Source organism: Sinocyclocheilus rhinocerous, unplaced genomic scaffold (assembly GCF_001515625.1).
Source record: "Sinocyclocheilus rhinocerous isolate Xijiao unplaced genomic scaffold, SAMN03320098_v1.1 scaffold2406, whole genome shotgun sequence".
Classification (NCBI taxonomy): domain Eukaryota; kingdom Metazoa; phylum Chordata; class Actinopteri; order Cypriniformes; family Cyprinidae; genus Sinocyclocheilus; species Sinocyclocheilus rhinocerous.
Window position 1 is genome coordinate 86,026 of NW_015656159.1, and position 21,101 is coordinate 107,126.

The 21,101-nt window shown below is 37.9% G+C and overlaps 1 protein-coding gene and 1 pseudogene across 1 annotated transcript in view; both read right to left on the bottom strand.

The window, feature by feature from the left end:
- LOC107719677 (UPF0258 protein KIAA1024-like) overlaps window positions 1-9,488 on the bottom strand; it is a 24,030-nt gene extending 14,542 nt beyond the window's left edge. Inside the window, exons 1-2 of the mRNA XM_016527158.1 lie at window positions 9,332-9,488; window positions 5,876-8,160 (exon numbers count right to left, since the gene is read on the bottom strand). Of these exons, the coding sequence (XP_016382644.1) occupies window positions 5,876-8,122 (2,247 nt within the window). The 5' untranslated portion in view covers window positions 8,123-8,160; window positions 9,332-9,488. The remainder of the gene's footprint in view (window positions 1-5,875; window positions 8,161-9,331) is intronic.
- Window positions 9,489-12,964: 3,476 nt separating this feature from the next.
- Window positions 12,965-13,774, bottom strand: LOC107719676 (putative nuclease HARBI1; annotated as a pseudogene).
- Window positions 13,775-21,101: the final 7,327 nt, after the last annotated feature.

Consider the following 21,101-nt stretch of genomic DNA (forward strand, 5'->3'; position numbering starts at 1 on the left):
AAGCCTGGTGCTCGGCGGCCGTGTCTGGCGGAGAAGGAGTGATCATGGGGCCGGCAAATTGCGGCGGAGGATCTGAAAAATCCCCAGTATAGATCTTTTCGTTGGACGGGAAATTGGGTCTGTGGTAAAAAGGCAAAAGGAGCGAACCGAATGCTGAAAGTCGAGAGATAACGAAGGTAAGACGTACTTGGTTATTTATAGGAGTTTTCTCTTGCGCTGATTGGATAAATGGTGTAATCACTAATGATGAACTGGCCGTGTTAATTATCTGTGCGTGCTCCTCCCGAAATTTGTTTATAAAACATCACTTATATCGTGGTTTATGCATCAGGTCCCAGACTTCACATTGGACATGCCCAAAAATGCCCTTAGACCAGTGTTTCTCAACCCTGGTCCTGAGCGCCCTCCAACACTGCACATTTTGTATGTCTCCCTTATCTGACACCCATTTCAGGTCCTGGAGTTTCTTTTAATGAGCTAATGAGTTATATCAGGTGTGTTTGATTAGGGAGACACACAAAATGTGCAGTGCTGGGGGGCGCCCAGGACCAGGGTTGAGAAACACTGCCTTAGACCAACACTGATGTATAAATATATAATTACCTGCAGGTGATTTTGTGCCAAAATCCCACAGGGTTTGCCTGGAAAAGATAAGGAAAATGTTTTCTCTTCCATTTTAAAACTATAAGGACAGACTGTGGCCTATTTTCTGGCTGCTACCCACCAGTTAGGAACTATATTATCTGAATCATTTCAATATAATTGTAGTATTCATTTTTGTCTCTCTGCCTCTGTTCATTTTGTAAATAAATAAATAAATAAATAAAAACACCCACGTTCTTCTTGTTCTCTCTCTCGGCTAAAATTTAAGGTAAGGTGTTGTTCTGTCTGGCCTGAGCTAAGGTGAAAATTAAAAAAAGCCACAGGAGTGAAAGCTGAAGAGTGTAATGTTGATCCACCTCCTGTTTTCCAGCAGGGAAAGACTAACCAAACAACCACAGATGCAAATGAGGAATGGCCAACTGAGAGAAGGAGAAATGTTGTCTTTCTGATGTTTATTTGAGGTACATGTTATTCCTCGCCAAGAAAACAGCAGCAGTGATATAATATGTACTGCAGGTCAGACTCAATGTCATACAGACGACTGTGACTCACTGAAGACTCAAATTTCATCATCTAACCACAAGGATTCTGTATTTCTTCATGCTGTAAAATAACCAACACATTACAAGTTATTAAACAATGTATTGTGGCATTGCAGTAAATTAAAACTCTTTATTGCTGCTGTAAATTCATTACGTGTAATCTCACTGAGACACAATCATTAGTGTTATTGCTAAGAAAGAACCATTATTACAAGTGGTCATAATTAGTTAGTGGGGTTGGTTTGAACAAATGCCTGACATGAACTATGAAACATTGGCATGTAACAGTTTGTGCAAAGGCATGACGTGCTGCTATATGTATAATCTGAAGTACTAAAATTACTAAAACTGAAATTAAAATAAACCTAAATGGTAATATAAAAAGTCTAAATCTAATAAACAAAAGCACATAACAAAATTACTAAAACTTAAACTAAAATGAAAACTTAAAATATTAAAATTAAAGTTATAAAATCGAAATACTATAATGGTATATAAACAATACTAAAATAAATTAATTGAAGTTGAAGTACTATATTTAAAATAAATATAAAGCTTTAAAAAAATAGACAAATAAATCCACAAAAAGCAGTAAACATAAAAGCACCTAAAATTACTACAACTAAAATAAAATAAAATGAAAGCTATAAAATCAAAGGATAATTCAAAATATGAATAAATAGTATAATAGTATATAAATAATACTAAAAAATAAGTTGATGTTAAAGTACTAAACCTGGAAAATAAATTAAAACTAAATAGAAATATTTACAAAACAAAGTACTAAACAACAAAAGCACATAAAATTACTAAAACTAAACTAAGCTACAATTAATATTTAAACAAAAAATATAACAAATAAAATCGAATTCAAAATATTAATAAATACTATAATGATATAAAAAATAATATTAAAATATACTGAAAAATAAATTAAAGCTAAATAGAAATATTCAAAAACAAAGTACTAAACCTAACAAAAGCACATACTTAGTTTAGTAACCTAAGTTACTAAAACTTACACTAAAATTAAAAATGAAAACTAACATTTATAAAAATTAAAAAAAAAAAGATTATTCAAAATATTAACAAAATAATACTACAATAGTACTGTATACAAATAATATAATACACTGTGCAGAACACCTTAGGCAACCAATTACCAAAACACTGGCAATCAACCACAACAACCTGTTGTAACGGTGAGATTTACACAGGAAACATCCACACATCTGCAAATATATAGTCCTTAAATTTGTCATCTAAATCCATCAGCCTATTCAGGGCACCTTTCTTTAATTAGAGCATACTTTGTCCGACACAATTTGAAGTTGAACGGGCACACACAGTCTTAATTAAAACCTCATTGAAGATAGCCTTGAAATCAAGCGACTAAATGCCTTGCTTGTTTATACTCCGCCCACCAAATATTTAAAGTGTGCTTTTAGCTTGACTACTACTGACATGAGCTTATCGCTTGGCTAGCTGGCACTTTTGTTTGGGCTTGAAGAAAAAAGGTTTGCATTGCCCTTTATCAAGGGCACTTTGCGAGAAGGAAGGGATGTTGTGCTAAGAGCCTGTCTGGAAATGACAGTTCTCTCGTATCATCTGGCTTCACTAGCTGCGCTCTCTCTAATAAAGAAGTCGTGCTAAAAGGCTGGCGTAACAACTTCATGTGAATTAGAGACAGGGTGATACAGACAGAAAGAAAATCAAAGAGAGCGACAGGATGCATACAGTAAGACTCACATTAACCCAGAAAAACATTTACCAAAAAATTCACAGCTGAATAGATATTTGGCAGACGAGCTGTTTGCTTCGAACCCCATTGACAGCGCTGATTTAAATCCATGAAAGCAATACTTTTAAATGAAAGATGAAAAAAAAGCTTCTACAGCACAAGTGTCAGAATTGCAGTTGCTCTGTTATTGGTCAGACAGACAGATAGCTCCGCCACAAAACTCAAGCCATTGGTCAGTGGATCTATGTTACTGTCAGCTGTTCGGGAAGCTCAAACTAACAGATCAATGTTTGATAGTGGCACAAAACACAATATGCTTAGTTTTCAGGAAAATTAACATGTAGATGGCTTATTTATGGTCAACAATGCATTAAACTCAAACCACACATCTCACCTCAAAAGGCACAGAACAAGTGAGTGAAAGTGACGTGACATGTGGCCAAGTATGGTGACCCATACTCGGAATTACTGCATTTAACCCATCCTAAGTGCACACACACAGCAGTGAACACACACACACACCGTGAACACACACCCGGAGCAGTGGGCAGCCATTTTTATGCTGCGGCGCCCGGGGAGCAGTTGGGGGTTCGGTGCCTTGCTCAAGGGCACCTCAGTCGTGGTATTGAAGGTGGGGGGAGTGAATGTACAGAGAGTGGGAGAGAGTGCTGTACATTCACTCCCCCCACCTACAATCCCTGCCGGTACGAGACTCGAACCCACAACCTTTGAGTTACGAGTCCGACTCTCTAACCATTAGGCCACGACTTCCCTCAATCCGACAATTGAGGGAAGTGTGTTCTCATTAATGTGAATGAGGATTAGCCACCAGGTCCCTGTGCGACCATTCACTAAGATTAACTACAGCTTGGATCTTCCCAGAGCGCAGAGACTTTTGGCACTCGCGAGTTCCCCAAAAAGATCAGAAGGGACGATACAGGATCTGGCAGGCATCTAACCTGGGCAATAAGCCAAGAATACGAGAGGCAGAGGAGGAAAACTGAGAAAACATTAAAATATTCCCAAGACTAGAGAAGGGAAAGTGTTGCATACATTGCAAGAGAAGAGAAGAGAAAAAAGACATTGAGAAGAGAAGAGAAGAGAAGAGAAACAAAACAACAAATAAACAAAACAAAAATTAACATTAAAAAAACATAACGTAGCCCAAAGCAGAACCTTAACATGACATAACATAAAATAGCACACAACAGAGCAAATAAATAAAACAGAACAAAATAGAATCATAACATAACACATTTTCTTTTTTTTGTGGCATCCCATGCAAATGTCTTCAGAGACAAATCACCAGAAACTAATTTCTTGCTTTTCTGACACCTTGAGTCCTTCTTTAAGCGGTGAACAAATAAATGTATTTATCTGCCTTACTGTATTCATTGAATCCTTGAGCTTGTTTACATAGCCTTTTCAATGCTGCAGAGCACGGAAGCTTTAGTCTATAGATGTGTCAACATACTAACTCGAGAGCTGGTAAATACTTTACAGGACCAATTTGCCATGAAATCCCTGTTCCTCTGGGGGGGATTGAATTAAAATTATTTGTCTGATTCTCTGTTGTGCCCTGCACTCAGTCTGTGCCCCCGTCTGGGCTAAAGTACAACTAGATGTAGGGTAGAATAGGTAAATTGTGTGATATTTGCACCACAAGAGACCATGGCTGAACTATTAGAGATATGATATTAAAGCTAGCTTGCTTCCAAAACAACATGCCTGCATGTATTTTGGGAAGTGATGGAGGATAATTGTGCATAACCACCTAGGGGTGTCAACCAATGCAAAACCATGTATGGGTGTAGGAGAAATCTAACAACCTTCTCAGCCTGGTGCATTAACATCAAGAAGGTGACGTAACATCCTTAGTGTAGTCGCGACTGATTTGCTTAAAACCAGGTAAGTGGGTGCTAGCCATAATTATGTTTACCCCAGTGTTTTTTTTTTTTCTCGATTGACTGTCAGTGCTGGATTTTTGTCTTTGCACAGGAACCAAGACTATTGCCAAAAAATGTTACACCCAAGTAATCAATGAATAGAATATAGTGGTAGATTTGCTAAAATGTGTCCCACAGTAGCTCATATGACAGACTAAATCCTACAGGATGCAATGATAGGCCCTAAACCTTGATTTTAGCATATGCACTCACACCATCACAATTAATGATCACTTAATTCTTAAGCATTCAAACAATATGAAAATTAAAGTCGTGGTTTGTCAGATGGTACAGACCTCAAAGGTCATTTCATTACATATTCCACACAAAGAATGTTCTTGCAACCAATTGTATTTATCATGCTGATAATTTTGTTTAGTTATCTTATTTAGTTAACATTATCATCTAACATTTAAAATTGGAAATACATTTTTTAGCAATCATCAACTCTTTCAAGTGTGACTTTTATAAACTAGTTGAATGAACGTAATTGAAAATATGAATTAATTCAAATAAAATTGAATTCTTTATTGTCACTACAGCAAATACACAAGTATCAAAGTGAAAGTCTTGGATGCAATTATGTTGTGACAGGAAAGACCAGAATCCACAAAACACTGACTGCATAGTATACATGTAATGCACAGTATTCTCGTAATTGCTCTCTTGCTCTCTTGTTGATTTTGATTGCTTCCATTGTCCTCATTTGTAAGTCGCTTTGGACAAAAGCGTCTGCTAAATGTAAATGTAATGTAAATGTAAATGTAGTATCAGTTCTGAGCTCATTTAAAGTCAATATGGGTGTGTGAGTCATCTCAGTCAATTCGTTGACAAAGTAAGATTTCTGTCTATTTTGGATATAGACTGAGACACTTGTGATCTAATTAGTCGGTTTTGCCAATCAGTCATTAAAAAAGAGATGCACCAATTGAGTGATTCAGACAATAAGATAACAATGCAATGCAGAACCTGGGGTGCAACACTCACAACAGCAAATTCAATATGCAGTAATGACAAAAAAGTTCAGTATACTGGTTTGTTACCTCTCTGGGTTTCCTATGTCTGTCCTTGCCTTCACTATGCCGGTCTCTTTCTTTCCCTTCCTCCCCTGTGTGACTGGAGTAAGAAACAGTTCTCCAGTCTCGAGGGGAGTTGGTGATGCTGGCCACTTTGGACTCAGTGGCGCTGTTCTCTTCGATTAGTGACCTGGACGACCTGCGTGTGAGCATGCTCTTCTTTAAAGCTTTAACCCTCAGGCTTTCGCTCCCATCAGCCTCCGAGCAGCACCATTCTGGGCTTTTTTCCACCTTCATGTTGTGTCCAGTGGTGTGACACTGGAAAACGTGAGGCGAGAGGTTCGCGTCAGTCTTAATCTGTTCCACGTGACCATTATCACTTGATTTCCCATTAGCCTCCGGTTCTTGAATCTTTTCATCCAGTCTAGTAAGCTTCGAGAGGACCTGAGAGATTTCCCCTCGCACCCCTGAAAGAGACTCAAGCTTCTTCTCAATCTCGCCAATCCTGAGTACCAGTTTGCAGACGTTCTCTTTGAGCTCATCATCTGAGTTCTCCAGTGACTGGAAGAGGCGGTCGAGCTTGATGCCCGTTTTGCCCAGCTTGACAGTGTTGTGTTCAGGTGAGCTGTCCCCGTCTGATTTCGTCACCTGAGACAGTGAGCCATTGCTGTTGTAGCACGATGACTGCACAACTCCAAGAGAGCCACACACACTCATGTCATCCAGAAAGCGAAAGATGTCACTGATATCGTCGCTGACTATCTCAGAGTCTTCATCTGAGTGCTTGAAGGGCGGCCTCTCTCCATATTTGTTGTGACCTGCATAATCTTTCGCTTTCCTAGTTTCGGCTTTTTCTGTCTGGGTCCCAACACTCATGCCATTGTCCACATTGCTCGACTGAAATGATAAACAGTTGACACTCTTGTCCTTGTACCTTTTCCCAACCTCCCTTTTCTCAACAGTGGGTCCACAAGCCACAGAAGTAATCTCTTTTGTTTTGTTTCCATTGAACTTCTTGGGGAAACCTGAGGGAGAAGCAGTGGGCTTGTCCTTTGCACACTGAAAGTGCTGGTCATTTTCCATGGCACTGACGTTATGACAGTGATTGTCCTTTGCCACTTTTCCGTTCAAAAACGACCTCTCAAAGTCAGAACCTTCTTCGGTATTGAGACTCAAGCTCTTGACAGGCCAGGCTGCCTGTTTTCCATGCTTGCTCGAAGTCCTCCTGCTGCTCACGCACTCGGAGACCGTTGTAGGTCCAAAGTACGTGGATGCTTGCAAGTCGTCCAGGCTCTCATGCTTCACCCGTGCTTTGTTCTGAATGGGTGAGCTGACGGGTTCAAAGTAAGGGTTGCTGTACGGCAGCTCGAAACTGTGATTGAAGAAAGTGGGAGGCTTGTTCAGCTCCCTCCTGTGATGGTACACACCACCAGCTTTGGGATTCGCTCTGCACTCTGTAGTGATCACGTGGGGTGAAAAGGCAACAAGGTTGTGGAAATCCTCTTTGAAGATATTCCGCTTTTGCACGCACGAGTGCACTGTGAAAGGCTCTCTGCTAGACACGAAAACATCCTTGATCCCTGGGTTGGCATGGAGAGATTCCTGGTCAGTTGTTGACTCGCTGTCGATGTCCATGGGGAAGTAAGTGCTCTGCATCTCGCACGGAGGAGGACTGACGCTGGAGTACTGAGGCAGATGCTGTAGTTTATCCAGTGATGCTGCCCTACATTTCAGATCCTTGGTGACTCCCAAGAGGAAGTTGGGTTCTGAGGTTGGTATAAACTGTTGGCAGTTATTGGAGTCAGATTTTGGGCAGGGTGACTTCCGAGAGACATGATGACCCCTGGTGTCCAAGAGGTTGTACCCCCTGTCGTTATCGTTGAATTTATACACATCTGTGTCAGATCGACAGGACTCAAAAGACTGGTTCTTGTGAAACTTCGGTCTCGGACCCATCGGCAGCTTGTCTTTGGCCATACCTCCATTCATCTGGATGAGATTAAACATGGTGACAATGTCCGCTGCCACCATGAGCTTCTTGGACTGTTGGTCCTCCACTGAGCATCTCATCTTGTCTTTGAATAAGGTTGCGGGGAAAGCTGGATCCAAGCATGCCGTGTAGAATAGCAGACTCCTCAGCTTAGCCAAATGGACCAAGTCAAACCTGGCACACAGGGACTTACAAAGGTCTTGGTATGAAACAGTACTGTACTTAGTATCCAATTCCTCCAAAATCCTCACAAGGAAGAGGGAATACTCTGGCATGGCATCCATTGCTGATTTTAGTCTTGATTTTGTGAGGAAAGGACAGCCTGCAGGGGACAGATGAATGATTAGTGACTGAAGAAATGTGAGCCATCTGCCAAACTACCATAAAAAGCATATCAAGATGCAGGACCGTAACCATCATAGACATACTCAGAATATTGATTGATCAATATGTGGTTTTCATTGACTTTTACAATGGGCTCCAAAAGTCTGAGACTATAGAATTCAAAACTTTTAGTTTATTTTATTTTTTAGAGAAAATTAAGACAAAGAAATGTTATGGCATAAAATGAATATGAAACACTTAAGATTTTGCACCATTTATACATTTGTCACATTAATTATGTGACTCACTTATGCAAAAGATCAGACTTTTATGCTTTAGTTAAAGCACAAGATGCTCTTTACAACTCAAATCATGCTGGATAACTTAGATCTTGTTCAGTCTATGCCAGCTCAAGTTACTGTCATTAAACTGTCATTAAAACAATTCTGAGAAATTCTGAAATAATGCACATGCAATGTTTACTTACTGAAATAATACAAATTATATTGCTTGTGATTAAAAAGCATTATATGGATAATAGCTCAGACAGCTGATCTGGGAGAATTTGATGAGAAATATTTGAGTTCATATTAAGATCTACAGACTTTGGTATCATTAACAAATATGAGTACAGTTTCAGATATTGTTGAGATCTCTTCTGAAACTCTATAGAAGACACATGAAATGACTAATAATTTTCAGGAGAACATTTAAAAATGTTAAAGCAAAAGTCTCCATTTGACCTCATTGCTGTCCAGGAGAAACAACTGAAATATGAAATAAATCACATGTAATTTTTCTTACCTATGGATTTGGACTGCACTGTGCATTTGGTCCCTCCGATCTTGAATATAAAAGAAAGGAAACAGATAATTATTTGCTAAATCTTATAAGAAAGCTGAAGTACTGAATTAAATGCACTATGAATGCATAAAGAAACAATTGTTTTACACATGCAACTATGCAATTTCAGTTGCATAACTGGACTGTAAATCAATTTGCACTGCCTTAGAAAAAATCGATTGGGGGAAAAAATTGCACAAATGAGCACATTCACAATCACGAGACTATGCTGGAAAAAAAGGTGATTGAAAATCATCCCATAACAATTTGAAAATACAAAAATGTAAGATCCATAATAAATCACTAACAACAGAAAAAGAACACACCTATTTAGCGGTCCCATCTGCTGTCCTCTGGATCGACAGCGGAAAAACTGGGCAGCGATGTTTTAACTCAGAAGTGCATTATTAATCCACAAACATTTCTTTGAAGTTGCACGACACCGCATCAGCACCATAAATCCCTGCGTCCACCTGACCACTGGGAATGCTATGGAATGGCTTCTCTTCATCTGTATCCCCTCCGGATCGCAGGGGGAGTTTGGTGAGGGAGCTGCTCTCTCTCCATCTGATGGAGCTCAGAGAGCTCAACTCGTCTTTGTTTCCACCTAGAATGACGCAATTTCACCTTAAGACCATCGCGAGCGCGTGGAGACAGGTTGAGAAATGGACAAACGGGAATTTAATCATATTATGCATTTAACAGAAGGCGCTGCGTGACGCGTCAGTGGCTCAGCCATGCGGGAATCGCAGATCGCAAACACTGCATTAGTAGGCTATAACGCCACTCTCTCACCTCTGCATGTTCAGATGAATACACGTTTAAATGGAAAAGAAAACTAATGCAAAGTGATGAAGTTGAAAAACAAATCTCCGGAGCCCTCGTGTTGCCAGATAAAATCGGGGAGAACGGGCTACTTGTCAGTTCATTTAAACACTTTATGGGGTAATTTGTCACAATGGAAATTTGCCAATAGCGGGACATATCATTTGCCACATTTCCTAAAATAAATATATAAAGAACAAAAAAACGTAAATGTATTATATATATATATATAATCATCAGGCGTGTGTGTGTGTGTAAGAATAATGCTACTTTTATATTTAAGTTTTCGATGATTTCTGATAGACAAAAAAAAACAACAACATGCAGTGCTTTAACCTTTAACCTTGACAATGCATCATATATTCGTATTCTAAATTATCCATACATCACTGACCTTGCCTATGGTCTACGCAGTGGTGTTTGATTTACTATTCTTCCATAACACATAACCAGTGTTGGGGAGTAACTAGTTAGGCTACATGTAACGGCGTTACGTAATTTAATTACAAAATAAATGTAAAGAGAGCTCAACTCGTCTTTGTTTCCACCTAGAATGACGCAATTTCACCTTAAGACCATCGCGAGCGCGTGGAGACAGGTTGAGAAATGGACAAACGGGAATTTAATCATATTATGCATTTAACAGAAGGCGCTGCGTGACGCGTCAGTGGCTCATCCATGCGGGAATCGCAGATCGCAAACGCTGCATTAGTAGGCTACAACGTGACTCTCTATGCACTCTTCCAACACACCTCTGCATGTTCAGATGAATACACGTTTAAATGGAAAAGAAAACTAATGCAAAGTGATGAAGTTGAAAAACAAATCTCCGGAGCCCTCGTGTTGCCAGATAAAATCGGGGAGAACGGGCTACTTGTCAGTTCATTTAAACACTTTATGGGGTAATTTGTCACAATGGAAATTTGCCATTAAATAGCCCTAAAAAAACTATGACACAGAAAAAATAAAGGAAAATTTTTTTAATGTGTATGTGTGTGTGTGTGTGTGTGTGTGTGTGTGTGTGTCTGCACTGACTACTCTGGGACATAGCCTAGGGGCCCTAAAATTTCCGAGATGCGGAAAACACAGACTGGTTCGTAGAATCCAGTCACGGAATTCCTATAGCCTAACGCGGACGGAATATGCCACATTTTGGACGAATAAATCAAAAGTAGGTCAGCACACTCGAAACGCGATATGGACTAGTGTCTGTGAATATTAAGCCGCAAAAAGACAATATATGAATCCTGCACGTTCTGCGTGTCTTTGGAAATCACGCGCGGACTGGCCATCGGGAGAACCGGGACAATTCCCGATTTGGCCGCTATTTTAATATTATTATTGTATAGTTGCCTTAATTTAGCAGACAAATAATCATATTTTATTATAGGGTTAGGGGGAGCTAGGGCCGACAACAACACAACGATGATTTTACTATAAATCCAAAGACAATGGTTACTATTGTTAAACCATGGTAGGCTAACCACAAATTAACCATGGTTTTTGCTACACTAACCATAGTTTAACCATGGAATTTGTAGTAAAAATAAATTCAAATGGTAATCCATTTGCCAAAAAAAAAAACATGGTTGCTGTACTTTTACTATAGTAAAAGCATGGTTAATTTTTGTAAGGGAAAAACATGACTCGTGTTCAGTATTAGGATTTTTCTATAAAGATATTGTAGTGATGTACTAATTTTGACATGTAGGCAATTTAGAAAGTATAGTTTTGTTAAATCTTGAGTATTAAAGTCATGTGAGAGATAGATATCAGGGCAAAATAAAGAGACTGAATCACACCCCGGCAGAAGAGCTGACCCTTGGATTAAATGCGAACCGACCCAATGTTCTGGGCATCCCTGGGGGCAGCTCTTCCTTAGACCCACAGCCAGGAAGCAGTAGCAGCAGCAGCACCTTAATTACTGGTAAAGAGGCTTTTAATTATTTTTGTATAGGCTACTGTAAAATAATTGGTAGCTACTTTGCATTTGGTGTAATCCAAATGTCAGCTACACATTTCAATTGGTAGATCTTGAGTAGTGCTGAATTGCATTGACATGAAAGGAAGGCAGTTAAACCTACTTTGAGTAAATGAAGAAATGTTGCTATGTTTCTTTTCCTGTGTACCTCATTGTAATGAAACTGTTTTTTTTCTTTTTGTGCAGTTTTACATAACATGCCCACACTTTTACATGTTCCCGTGCTGAAGCATGTGCAGTAAGTGGACTTATTTATATTTATTTATATATTCCAATAGTGAAATATCAATAGCGAAGACAGTGTATCACTTTGTCATGCCATTTATTTTCATTGCACAGGACAGTGAAGAGACCCTCTCGGATGAGTGTCCTTTGGAGGAAGTACCTGTAAGTGCATAACTACACATAAAAACACACTATATAATACAAACTATAAATTTGTATCAACTAAAGTACTTTCTTGTATCACTTTGTCATGCGACAAAGGAGAGGGAGTCTGCACAGCGAAGTGATACAGAGGTGGACAGTGTTGCATATCAGTTTGTCTTTTTTTGAACTTTTTTTTTTTCTTGTTTGTGGCATGTTGAGCTCAATTTATTTTCTCTGTAAATGGCACAGGGTCACATCCGTTCCCTCTATAAACGTAGCCTGCAGCATGAGGTTGAATATTTGGAAGTAAAAAAACCGAGGGGACAAATAGAGCTCCAACCGCTAATTAAGAAGAAAATTGCACTAGAAATAGTTGCTGCAAAAGGAACTTCTAAGTAGTAAAACACCATTTGACACCGAGCACTACTGTTGACCTTGCATAACAATATCTCTTTGCAGGCAAAATTTTTAATTTTTTTTTATTTTCCAGAGAACAACTAATAAAAGTCATGGAAACCATATTTGCCTTTTTTTTTTTTTTTTTTATTTTTTTTCATAAATTGTTTTCCACAATCCTGTCCCGTGCAGCTCTGCCACTAGGTTGGTCCAAGTGCACTGGCTGGCGGTCATCATCGGGCTGCACCTCCACCACAGGGGTCCTCTCCTTTCTTTCTGTGGCAATGTTGTGTAATACAGCACATGCGACAATGTTGCATGCCCTGTCAGGTACAACCCTCAGACTTTTCAACAGTGAGCTTGACATTAATATTTTTCCTTACCACGTTCAAATAATGTGCATAAACGTGACTCTGAAAATTCTTGAGTCATGCACAGATCCTGGCCATTTGGCCAATGGCACATATAGTCACACACCATCTAAGACATTGTAGTCAATCAACTGCATTACTTATGTAATACATTGTGTATATTACCAATCAAAAATATTAAGAATTGTAATAGTAACTCACCTGCACATTTATACTGTGAACCCCCTTTCGGTTCACAAAATCCCCTTCATTGGGGCCTGGTGGGGCCTTGATATGAATGTGTGTGCAGTCTATGGCACCAATCACATTAGGGAAGCCTGGGGGACAATCGATTCATATTTACTAGCGTGGTCATATTCACACGATCTTCATTAACAAGTAGAATGTACCTGCAATGGCGAAAAAGCTCTGTTTTACAACTTGGGGTCTTAAGTGGCTTGGAAAGACCACAAAAAACCCTAAAAACTGCTTGAGTGCCAGATAAACTTTGCGACAGGCACGACAGACAGCACTTTTGACCAAGTTCTCTGCATCCCCAATAGTGTACAGGAAAGTGCCACTCGCAAAGAATCTCAACGCGATGCACACAGTTTGTGCTGTTGTTAAAGCCCGACTCCGACAAGTCAAACTTTTAATATGAGGTTCCAACAAATTAATTATGTAAATGACACCCTCACGTGAAAAACGATATCTTTCAAAAAGTACACTATCGCACTGTGCTAATGGATCCTGTCTGTGTCGCAAAAAAAACGATTAATTCTAAAAGCTCTGCAAATTATCCTCGCACCTTCCGCAACAGGTTGCTCTCGTAAAAACGGGCAAGACATGGCTGCAAGTGCAACAGACTTCTCGTATCACCTCTGCTTATAAAGCCGCGATCTAATCCTGTTTACATGAAATAAGCCTTCTCCCGAGCAGGTTTAAGCTCACGGACTTGTTGCTATGACAGCAACTCCGGGATGAGCTTCGAAGAACCAACCAATCCAAGATCAAGCGAAATCATCAACAATCAAATCCAGCTAACTGAGTTAGTGAGAACTGCTCTGAGTCACTTCATGAGCATTTTACTTATTTTGAGAAAACTATCATATACAAAGAGACACCAATGTTTTAAAAAGACACTAATGTTTCAGGAGATTAGTACACAGAATAGGACACATGCTTATAACCAGTGTTGGGGAGTAACTAGTTACATGTAACGGCGTTACGTAATTTAATTACAGTGGTGGATGTGTTCAAATTTGATCATCTTAATTCAAGTGATGAAGGATTTTGAAAGTCTGACAGTGTTGAGCACTACTGTATGGTTAACCCTGCATGGTGTAAATGTTTGAAAATGATTAACCGTTGTACATTCATTAGAAATGTAGCAAAGTAATCAGTTACATTACTTTAATAAAGTAATTGAAAAAGTTACACACTATTACATTTTAAATAAGGTAACTTGTAATCTGTAACCTATTACATTTCCAAAGTAACCTTCCCAACACTGCACATAACAGAGTTTGATTAATAGTAACCATTGACACTTGGCCATAAAACAGACAATGCAGCAGCTAAATTATTGTAAGGGTGGTGTCTCTAAGACAACATGAATTCATAAACAGATGCCATGCATATCATGCATAACAATTTTCTGATAATAGCATTAATATGGTAATCCTGTGCCCTGGGCTGAAATGTTTTCATTAGATTGTTGGTTGACACTTGCATGAACCTTCAGGGAACTCTGGCCATTAGTTTATGTTTGCACCACTAACATCAGTGTCAGACACAACTCTTGCCACCTAGTCAAGTCAATATTATTGCTCCTGACAAATCAATATTGTATTACTGTTCACTCAGCTTTGCTCTAGACTTTTGTTAGCATTCACCTGGTTTGGCTTAGGTTTTATACAATCTAATATACTGTAGATCTTGCTTTTTGCAGAATGTCACAAATGTGGGAGAGCATTCAAACGCACAAAAACATGCAGAGAAATTACCTCAAACTGCAATGCTCTGGTGTGCTATGTCTGCTGTGTCTGCTATGACATCACTTCAGTGTATAATGTGATCGTTAATATGAATTACATCTCTGTAGTCTGCAGATGACAGGAAAGACTCCTGGGGTCCTTCATATATATATATATATATTTTATTTATTTTTTTTTTTTTGGTGACCCAGCATTTGGGAACCTCTGGCTAAATCTGAAGTCTCACTAACTGCATCACTAACATCAGAAATACAAATATCACATTTCAGACAGGTTTCTCAAACACTCCCTCTGTCTCCTATTGGTCAGACAAACAGATTGTCACGCCATTGGTTGAGGCAATGTTGCTGTGTTGTGCTGGTCGCACAGAGACACGAGACACAGTGTTACACATTACAAGGTTAAATAATAAAATAAAAATAAAAAATAACCAAGATTTAACATGGTTTTGAGGACACACAGAAGGGCTGCTTTCATTTGGACTGAATGTCTGAAAGTTTAAACTGGCCTTAAGAAGCTCAGCTTCAACAACCCTCTGGTTTCTGTCCGATATTCTTAATTTTCCAGCCGACTAAACTGTGTTAACAGAGGCCAGACTCAATGGATGTTACCTCATTCCAAGGGGAAGCCTATCAAGGGGAAGCCTATTGGGCTTTTGAAACTCTGAACCAGTTTAATTGGATCTGCTGAATCTCAGGGACAGTAGGGGGCTGTTTCCTCCTTATCCGGCTGGAATCAGCATTGTATAATCAAACTTACACACTTACAGATGAAAGGAACATATTCTGTGAATGTTCTTTTTCTTTTTTCGCCATTCAAACATCTTCACTCATTCCTATGCACAATTTCATTCCATCTAATGCATCAAAATATTGGATAAAATATTAAACAAACCATTTTCAATGATGCAAAACATTCTAATTCACAAATGTGACAATGTATAACAGGTTTTTCTTCATTTTTTTCCCTAATCAAAATATTTCAAACAAGACGATTTCTTGGGGATATTGTTTTAATCCATAAGCTGTTTATAGGTTTTTCCTAAATATAACTTCTCATCCTATTAGTCTTATGTAAAATCCCTAGAACCAGGGTTATTACAGTTAACTAAAACCATTAAAAAAATTTAATTAAATTAAATAAACATTAACTTTACAAAAACATTAACAGTACATCAATGATACTAAAACAACACTGCCTTGAACTAACATAAGCCAATGCTTCATCATCCTCCAGGAAGCGACATCAGCAGTTTGATCAAATGACAGAAATCAGAATGATAATATAAAAATGTGAAAAAAGGGTTAAAACAGATCAGGATTCATAACACCCTTTTTTAAGCACCCAAGATTTGCACTCATATTTCATCTGATGTTATAACCGTTATGGTTACATATTGTCTCTGTGGGGGAAGGACAGAAGCTCCTTCAGTATTATGTTACGTATATATCTCTACTGGGAGATTATACACCACAGGCTGAACAATGTATGCACACACAGACACACACAAGTGCACACACTAATCAGCTGTGACCTTGAATTTCCTTAAATCTTTTAATTCTGCCCCCTGCATGCTGCAACGTCTGTCACAAACTAGTATATACTTACTTTAGTGGTCCTATCTTCTATATCAGTTCTGTTCCAAATCACTGTCTTCTTAGTGTGCATCCAAACTGAAATTATACCCCATACATGACTGATCTGAAGCAAACAAACATCCCTTCCAACTCTCACTTATTAAGAATCTGAACATGCTGAAGCATCCATATTCTGTATGAGACATATTAAATGTAGTAGGCATTTTGTTAAAATAAAATAAAATACAATTTTGCTAAATAAAGAAAATCATTTGGAAAATTATTTTCTGAATAAATGTATTTGGACATAGACTGCAACATTTGATGCAATAATGGTTCTATTTGAGCTCTCAACATCCCCACACAACAAAGAACTATAAATAATGACAAAATGTACAGCAACAGCATTAACAAATAGCCAAACGATAATCTGCACTGTAAAAAGTATGATCAATAAGTCATAGCAAAAGAAGTTTTTCCATTACTTTAACTCATCAATACAATTTAAACAATTTCATTTCAGTTTGAATTTGAGATTAAACTAGACAAGATTTTAGAAAATTAGTTGAAATGAGTTTCGAAGACAGCAACTGAGATAAGTTTTTTAACTGAATTAGATTGTAATTTTCGCTGTGGATAACAGCAACTGCATTATTTATCTATGCTGGAATGCATGCGAACTGCCAAAAATCCATAAATCACAGTATAAAAAAAACGAATTAAGTAATAAAAATAAAAATCACAGTAACAAATCAGAAACATTGATCTGATTTTTGTTTTGTTTTGTCTGTTTCTGTTCGAAGTGGAAATGTTTTAAATTTCTCCCATCTGAATGGCAGGTGAAACCGCAGGACTTGTTTTCTCTCATATCTCAAGAATCAGCAGAAGGAAATGGGATTGACAAATTGTGATCAAATCTGACACTAAGCCAATTGTTGTGTTCTGAATCGATGCGGGAGCACTAATCCTTGCAAAATCTCGTGTTTCGTTTGCATGCGAACTGCCAAAAATCCATAAATCACAGTATAAAAAAATGAATTAATTAATAAAAATAAAAATCACAGTAACAAATCAGAAACATTGATCTGATTTTTGTTTTGTTTTGTCTGTTTCTGTTCAAAGTGGAAATGTTTTAAATTTCTCCCATCTGAATGGCAGGTGAAACCGCAGGACTTGTTTTCTCTCATATCTCAAGAATCAGCAGAAGGAAATGGGATTGACAAATTGTGATCAAATCTGACACTAAGCCAATTGTTGTGTTCTGAATCGATGCGGGAGCACTAATCCTTGCAAAATCTCGTGTTTCGTTTTGCATTCGAGCTCAGGTGCTTTGGTGGCTCATTGAAATGCACCTTTAATTGATTATGATTTGCCACTAGTGAAGTAATTGAAATGCCAAGCGCTGATGGCATCAGCATACGGGAACACTCAGGTAATCAGGTGAATTTAGGAGCTTTTCATTTGAAATGCATGAAGGCTGCATGAATGAGCCACACACAGTCTGTTAGACAGAACTGGGCTTTCACGTAGAAGAGAAGACGTTTCCTTCAACCTTCTGCTCTCACACCTGAGCTGCCATTGTTTCCTTTAAGAGTCATTTCAAAGTCGCTATTACTACAGGCCTGTAAATTACCAAAGACTTGAATAGCTCTTCAATAGCACAGGCCTTGATGTGCTGCTTTTGAATGAATTAAAGAAAGGATGTACTGTTGATAATATTTTTTTTTCAGCTACTGTTTATTTCAAGTAACTCATTTTTTATGGTTTTAGTTTTAGTATTAGTTTAGTTAACTATAATAACCCAGAAAATTATTGCCACTGTAAAATGTATCTGCTGTTACTTACAATTTTGATAATGTTGACAAATTCTTTAAGTTTAGGGATTCTATGTAACACTTAAATAAATATAGCTATTCAAGTTTATTTTTAATATAAATGTTTCACAACTATTTTTACATCCCCAAAGCTGCGTATACGCAAGTACTTTTGTTTGCTGTCCATATTGTATAGTTCGGCAAAAATGCATGTGCAAACATTACTGTATAATCCTATGAATACTAATGAGATCAGGCTGTTTAGAGCTTCTAATAAGAATTCATTGCATTCTTTATTGAGATTTCAGAAAAATCTTCAAGAACTCAAATCCAACCAACCTGAGATTAATCACATTTTATTTGGAACAAAAAAGATGCATAAAATCTCTGTCAATAGAAAAATGGGTTTAAATCTTTTTCTCTATGGAGAAAATGAAAGGGATTTTTACCTCCAGAATCTGAATGTAATGCTGTATTAAAGCAAATTTGAAATCTTTAAGGTCAAATATAATCTCTGTTTTATTCTAAGTGGGAAAGGAAAGAGCAGAAGAGAAAGGATAAAAGATGCAATTAATCTTTCTTAATGATATGCAAAGAGATAACGAGATGTATTGACCACAGCAAAAATGCACTTACACACACACTTCACTTCAAAAAGATCCTTGTGCTCAACATGAAAAGCAGATCATAATCCATTTCACTGCAACCTTGTGTATTTTCAAATGAATTCGATGAAATAAAGTATTTTTAAAGAGACTTGATTTTATCCATCTGGAATTGAGTATTAAGCTGTACAATGTGGTTGATTGAGATCGCTGGGACTGAGTCATCCCCAAAAAACTTAACAAAATATGATTTCATGTTGATTATAATGACCTTTTAATATTTATTATCCTTGTGTATTGGAAACACTGAACTCTTCAGACAGTTTGAATTTAGCAAACTTCACTCACAGAATCACTATTGCCAACTGAGACTATACTGAAGGAAAAAACAGTAAAAGCACATATTCTGGCCTAGAATGGGACCCAGGCCTCAGGGGCGAGAATATCACATCCAAACCATGAGAACACCAGGGGCCTGTACCATGAAGCCGGATTAGCTGGCTAGCCAGGTAAGTTTCAGTTTAGTTTGCACCAATCCTGGGTTTTAGGTACCATGAAAGTGGCTTGGCTTTTAGCAGTGTTCATCGCCATAGTAACTTACACTCCACAGCTAACCTGCTCCAGGGCAGGTTATGTTCTAGTTTAGAGATCACAAACTGAAATTTGACCAATCAGCTTCAAGAAAAGTGACACATCTCTGCTGCAATAAAGCCACTCCCCCAGTTTCTCTTGCTCCAAATTAAAGGGCACTACATAGTAAAACATTTTTAAAGATAAAATCATCTGGCTTTAGTGATGACTATGTATTATAATTAAATGATTTATATATGTATTATATCCTTAATCCATTACACAAACCATATTAAAATAATAATGATTAATATTTTATTTTAAATTAATATAAATATATACAGATAATATAGAATATAAATAAGCTTTAGAATTAAAGCTTTAAACATGACTACATTTGAGTTTAGATTTTTGAATCTCTTTATACCTATATACTGTATATTATCAACTACAAACTAACTTCACAAGTTTCACTTGCACTGATATGGCAAGAAGTTTTCTTTTATTTGTCCTCTTTCACGGACAGCTCTTTCCACCTTGCTGTGTAAATGTATTTAAACTCATATTTTTCAATCTTTTAATCTATGGCAGTGAATTGCGAGAAGTGAATCACAGTTAAAAGGCATGCGATTGGCTGTTCATTACTGAGGTCCCGCAATTAAGTGCACGCGCTTTATTAACTCAGGATCAAAGCCGGAGTTGACAGAGAAAGTTGATGGTCAGCATCATGGTACCAACAAAGCCAGATTGGATTGGTTTAGTTTTGTCAACTCAAAACGAATCCTGTAACCCTGAGTTTGTTCAGCCACTATCATGGTACAGGCCCCATAAGCAGAGTAAATAAGCAACAAAAAGTAGCTTTACAACATGTTTACTTTCTAGGCCTCTACTCAATCTGATACGGCCCTGAGTCATTGCACTGATTAAAGCAGAACAGTTAAACGCAGATAAAAACCTTGGAGTTGAACACCTCTCTGTCTGCCTCCTCCGAGTTTAGCACACTTATCTTCTCATTAGCCCTGATGAGGAACTTCAGAAGTTCTACGGTTGAATCAGTTAGTGCCAGACACACCTGAAGTCACTTATGATTAAGAAAGGACTTTCATTTGTATATTTACCTTCTCTTCCATCTCGTCACAGATAATAAAGCAATTTTAGACAGAATATAACATTTCAAACCTTCATGGCTACTATTGTCACTGGGCATGGCCTTAATCAACAATATTACAACAGTCAATGATATGAATTTTCTATAAATAGTACAGAAAATAAATTCATATGAATTTTATTGACATTTACTGTCTGTTTTTTATTTAATGTATGCTTAAGAAACCATGCCAAATAAGAAAAACAGCAAATGATGCAATCAAAACTCACCAGCTTTGAACATGGCTCCTCTATTTTTTTTTTCTTCTTCTTCACTGGGTTTACCGCTGACTTAATTTGGACTAGGTGTATATATATTGCCACCTACTGTGCTGGAGTGTGATGAGAATTGCATGTATGCTGCGTTCAAGTCCTCCTGGGACATTCGTACTTACGAGTTGACAAGTCGTAATTATGACGTCAGGTGCGTTCAAGACAGTTTAGTCGGCACAAGATGGCGGGGTAA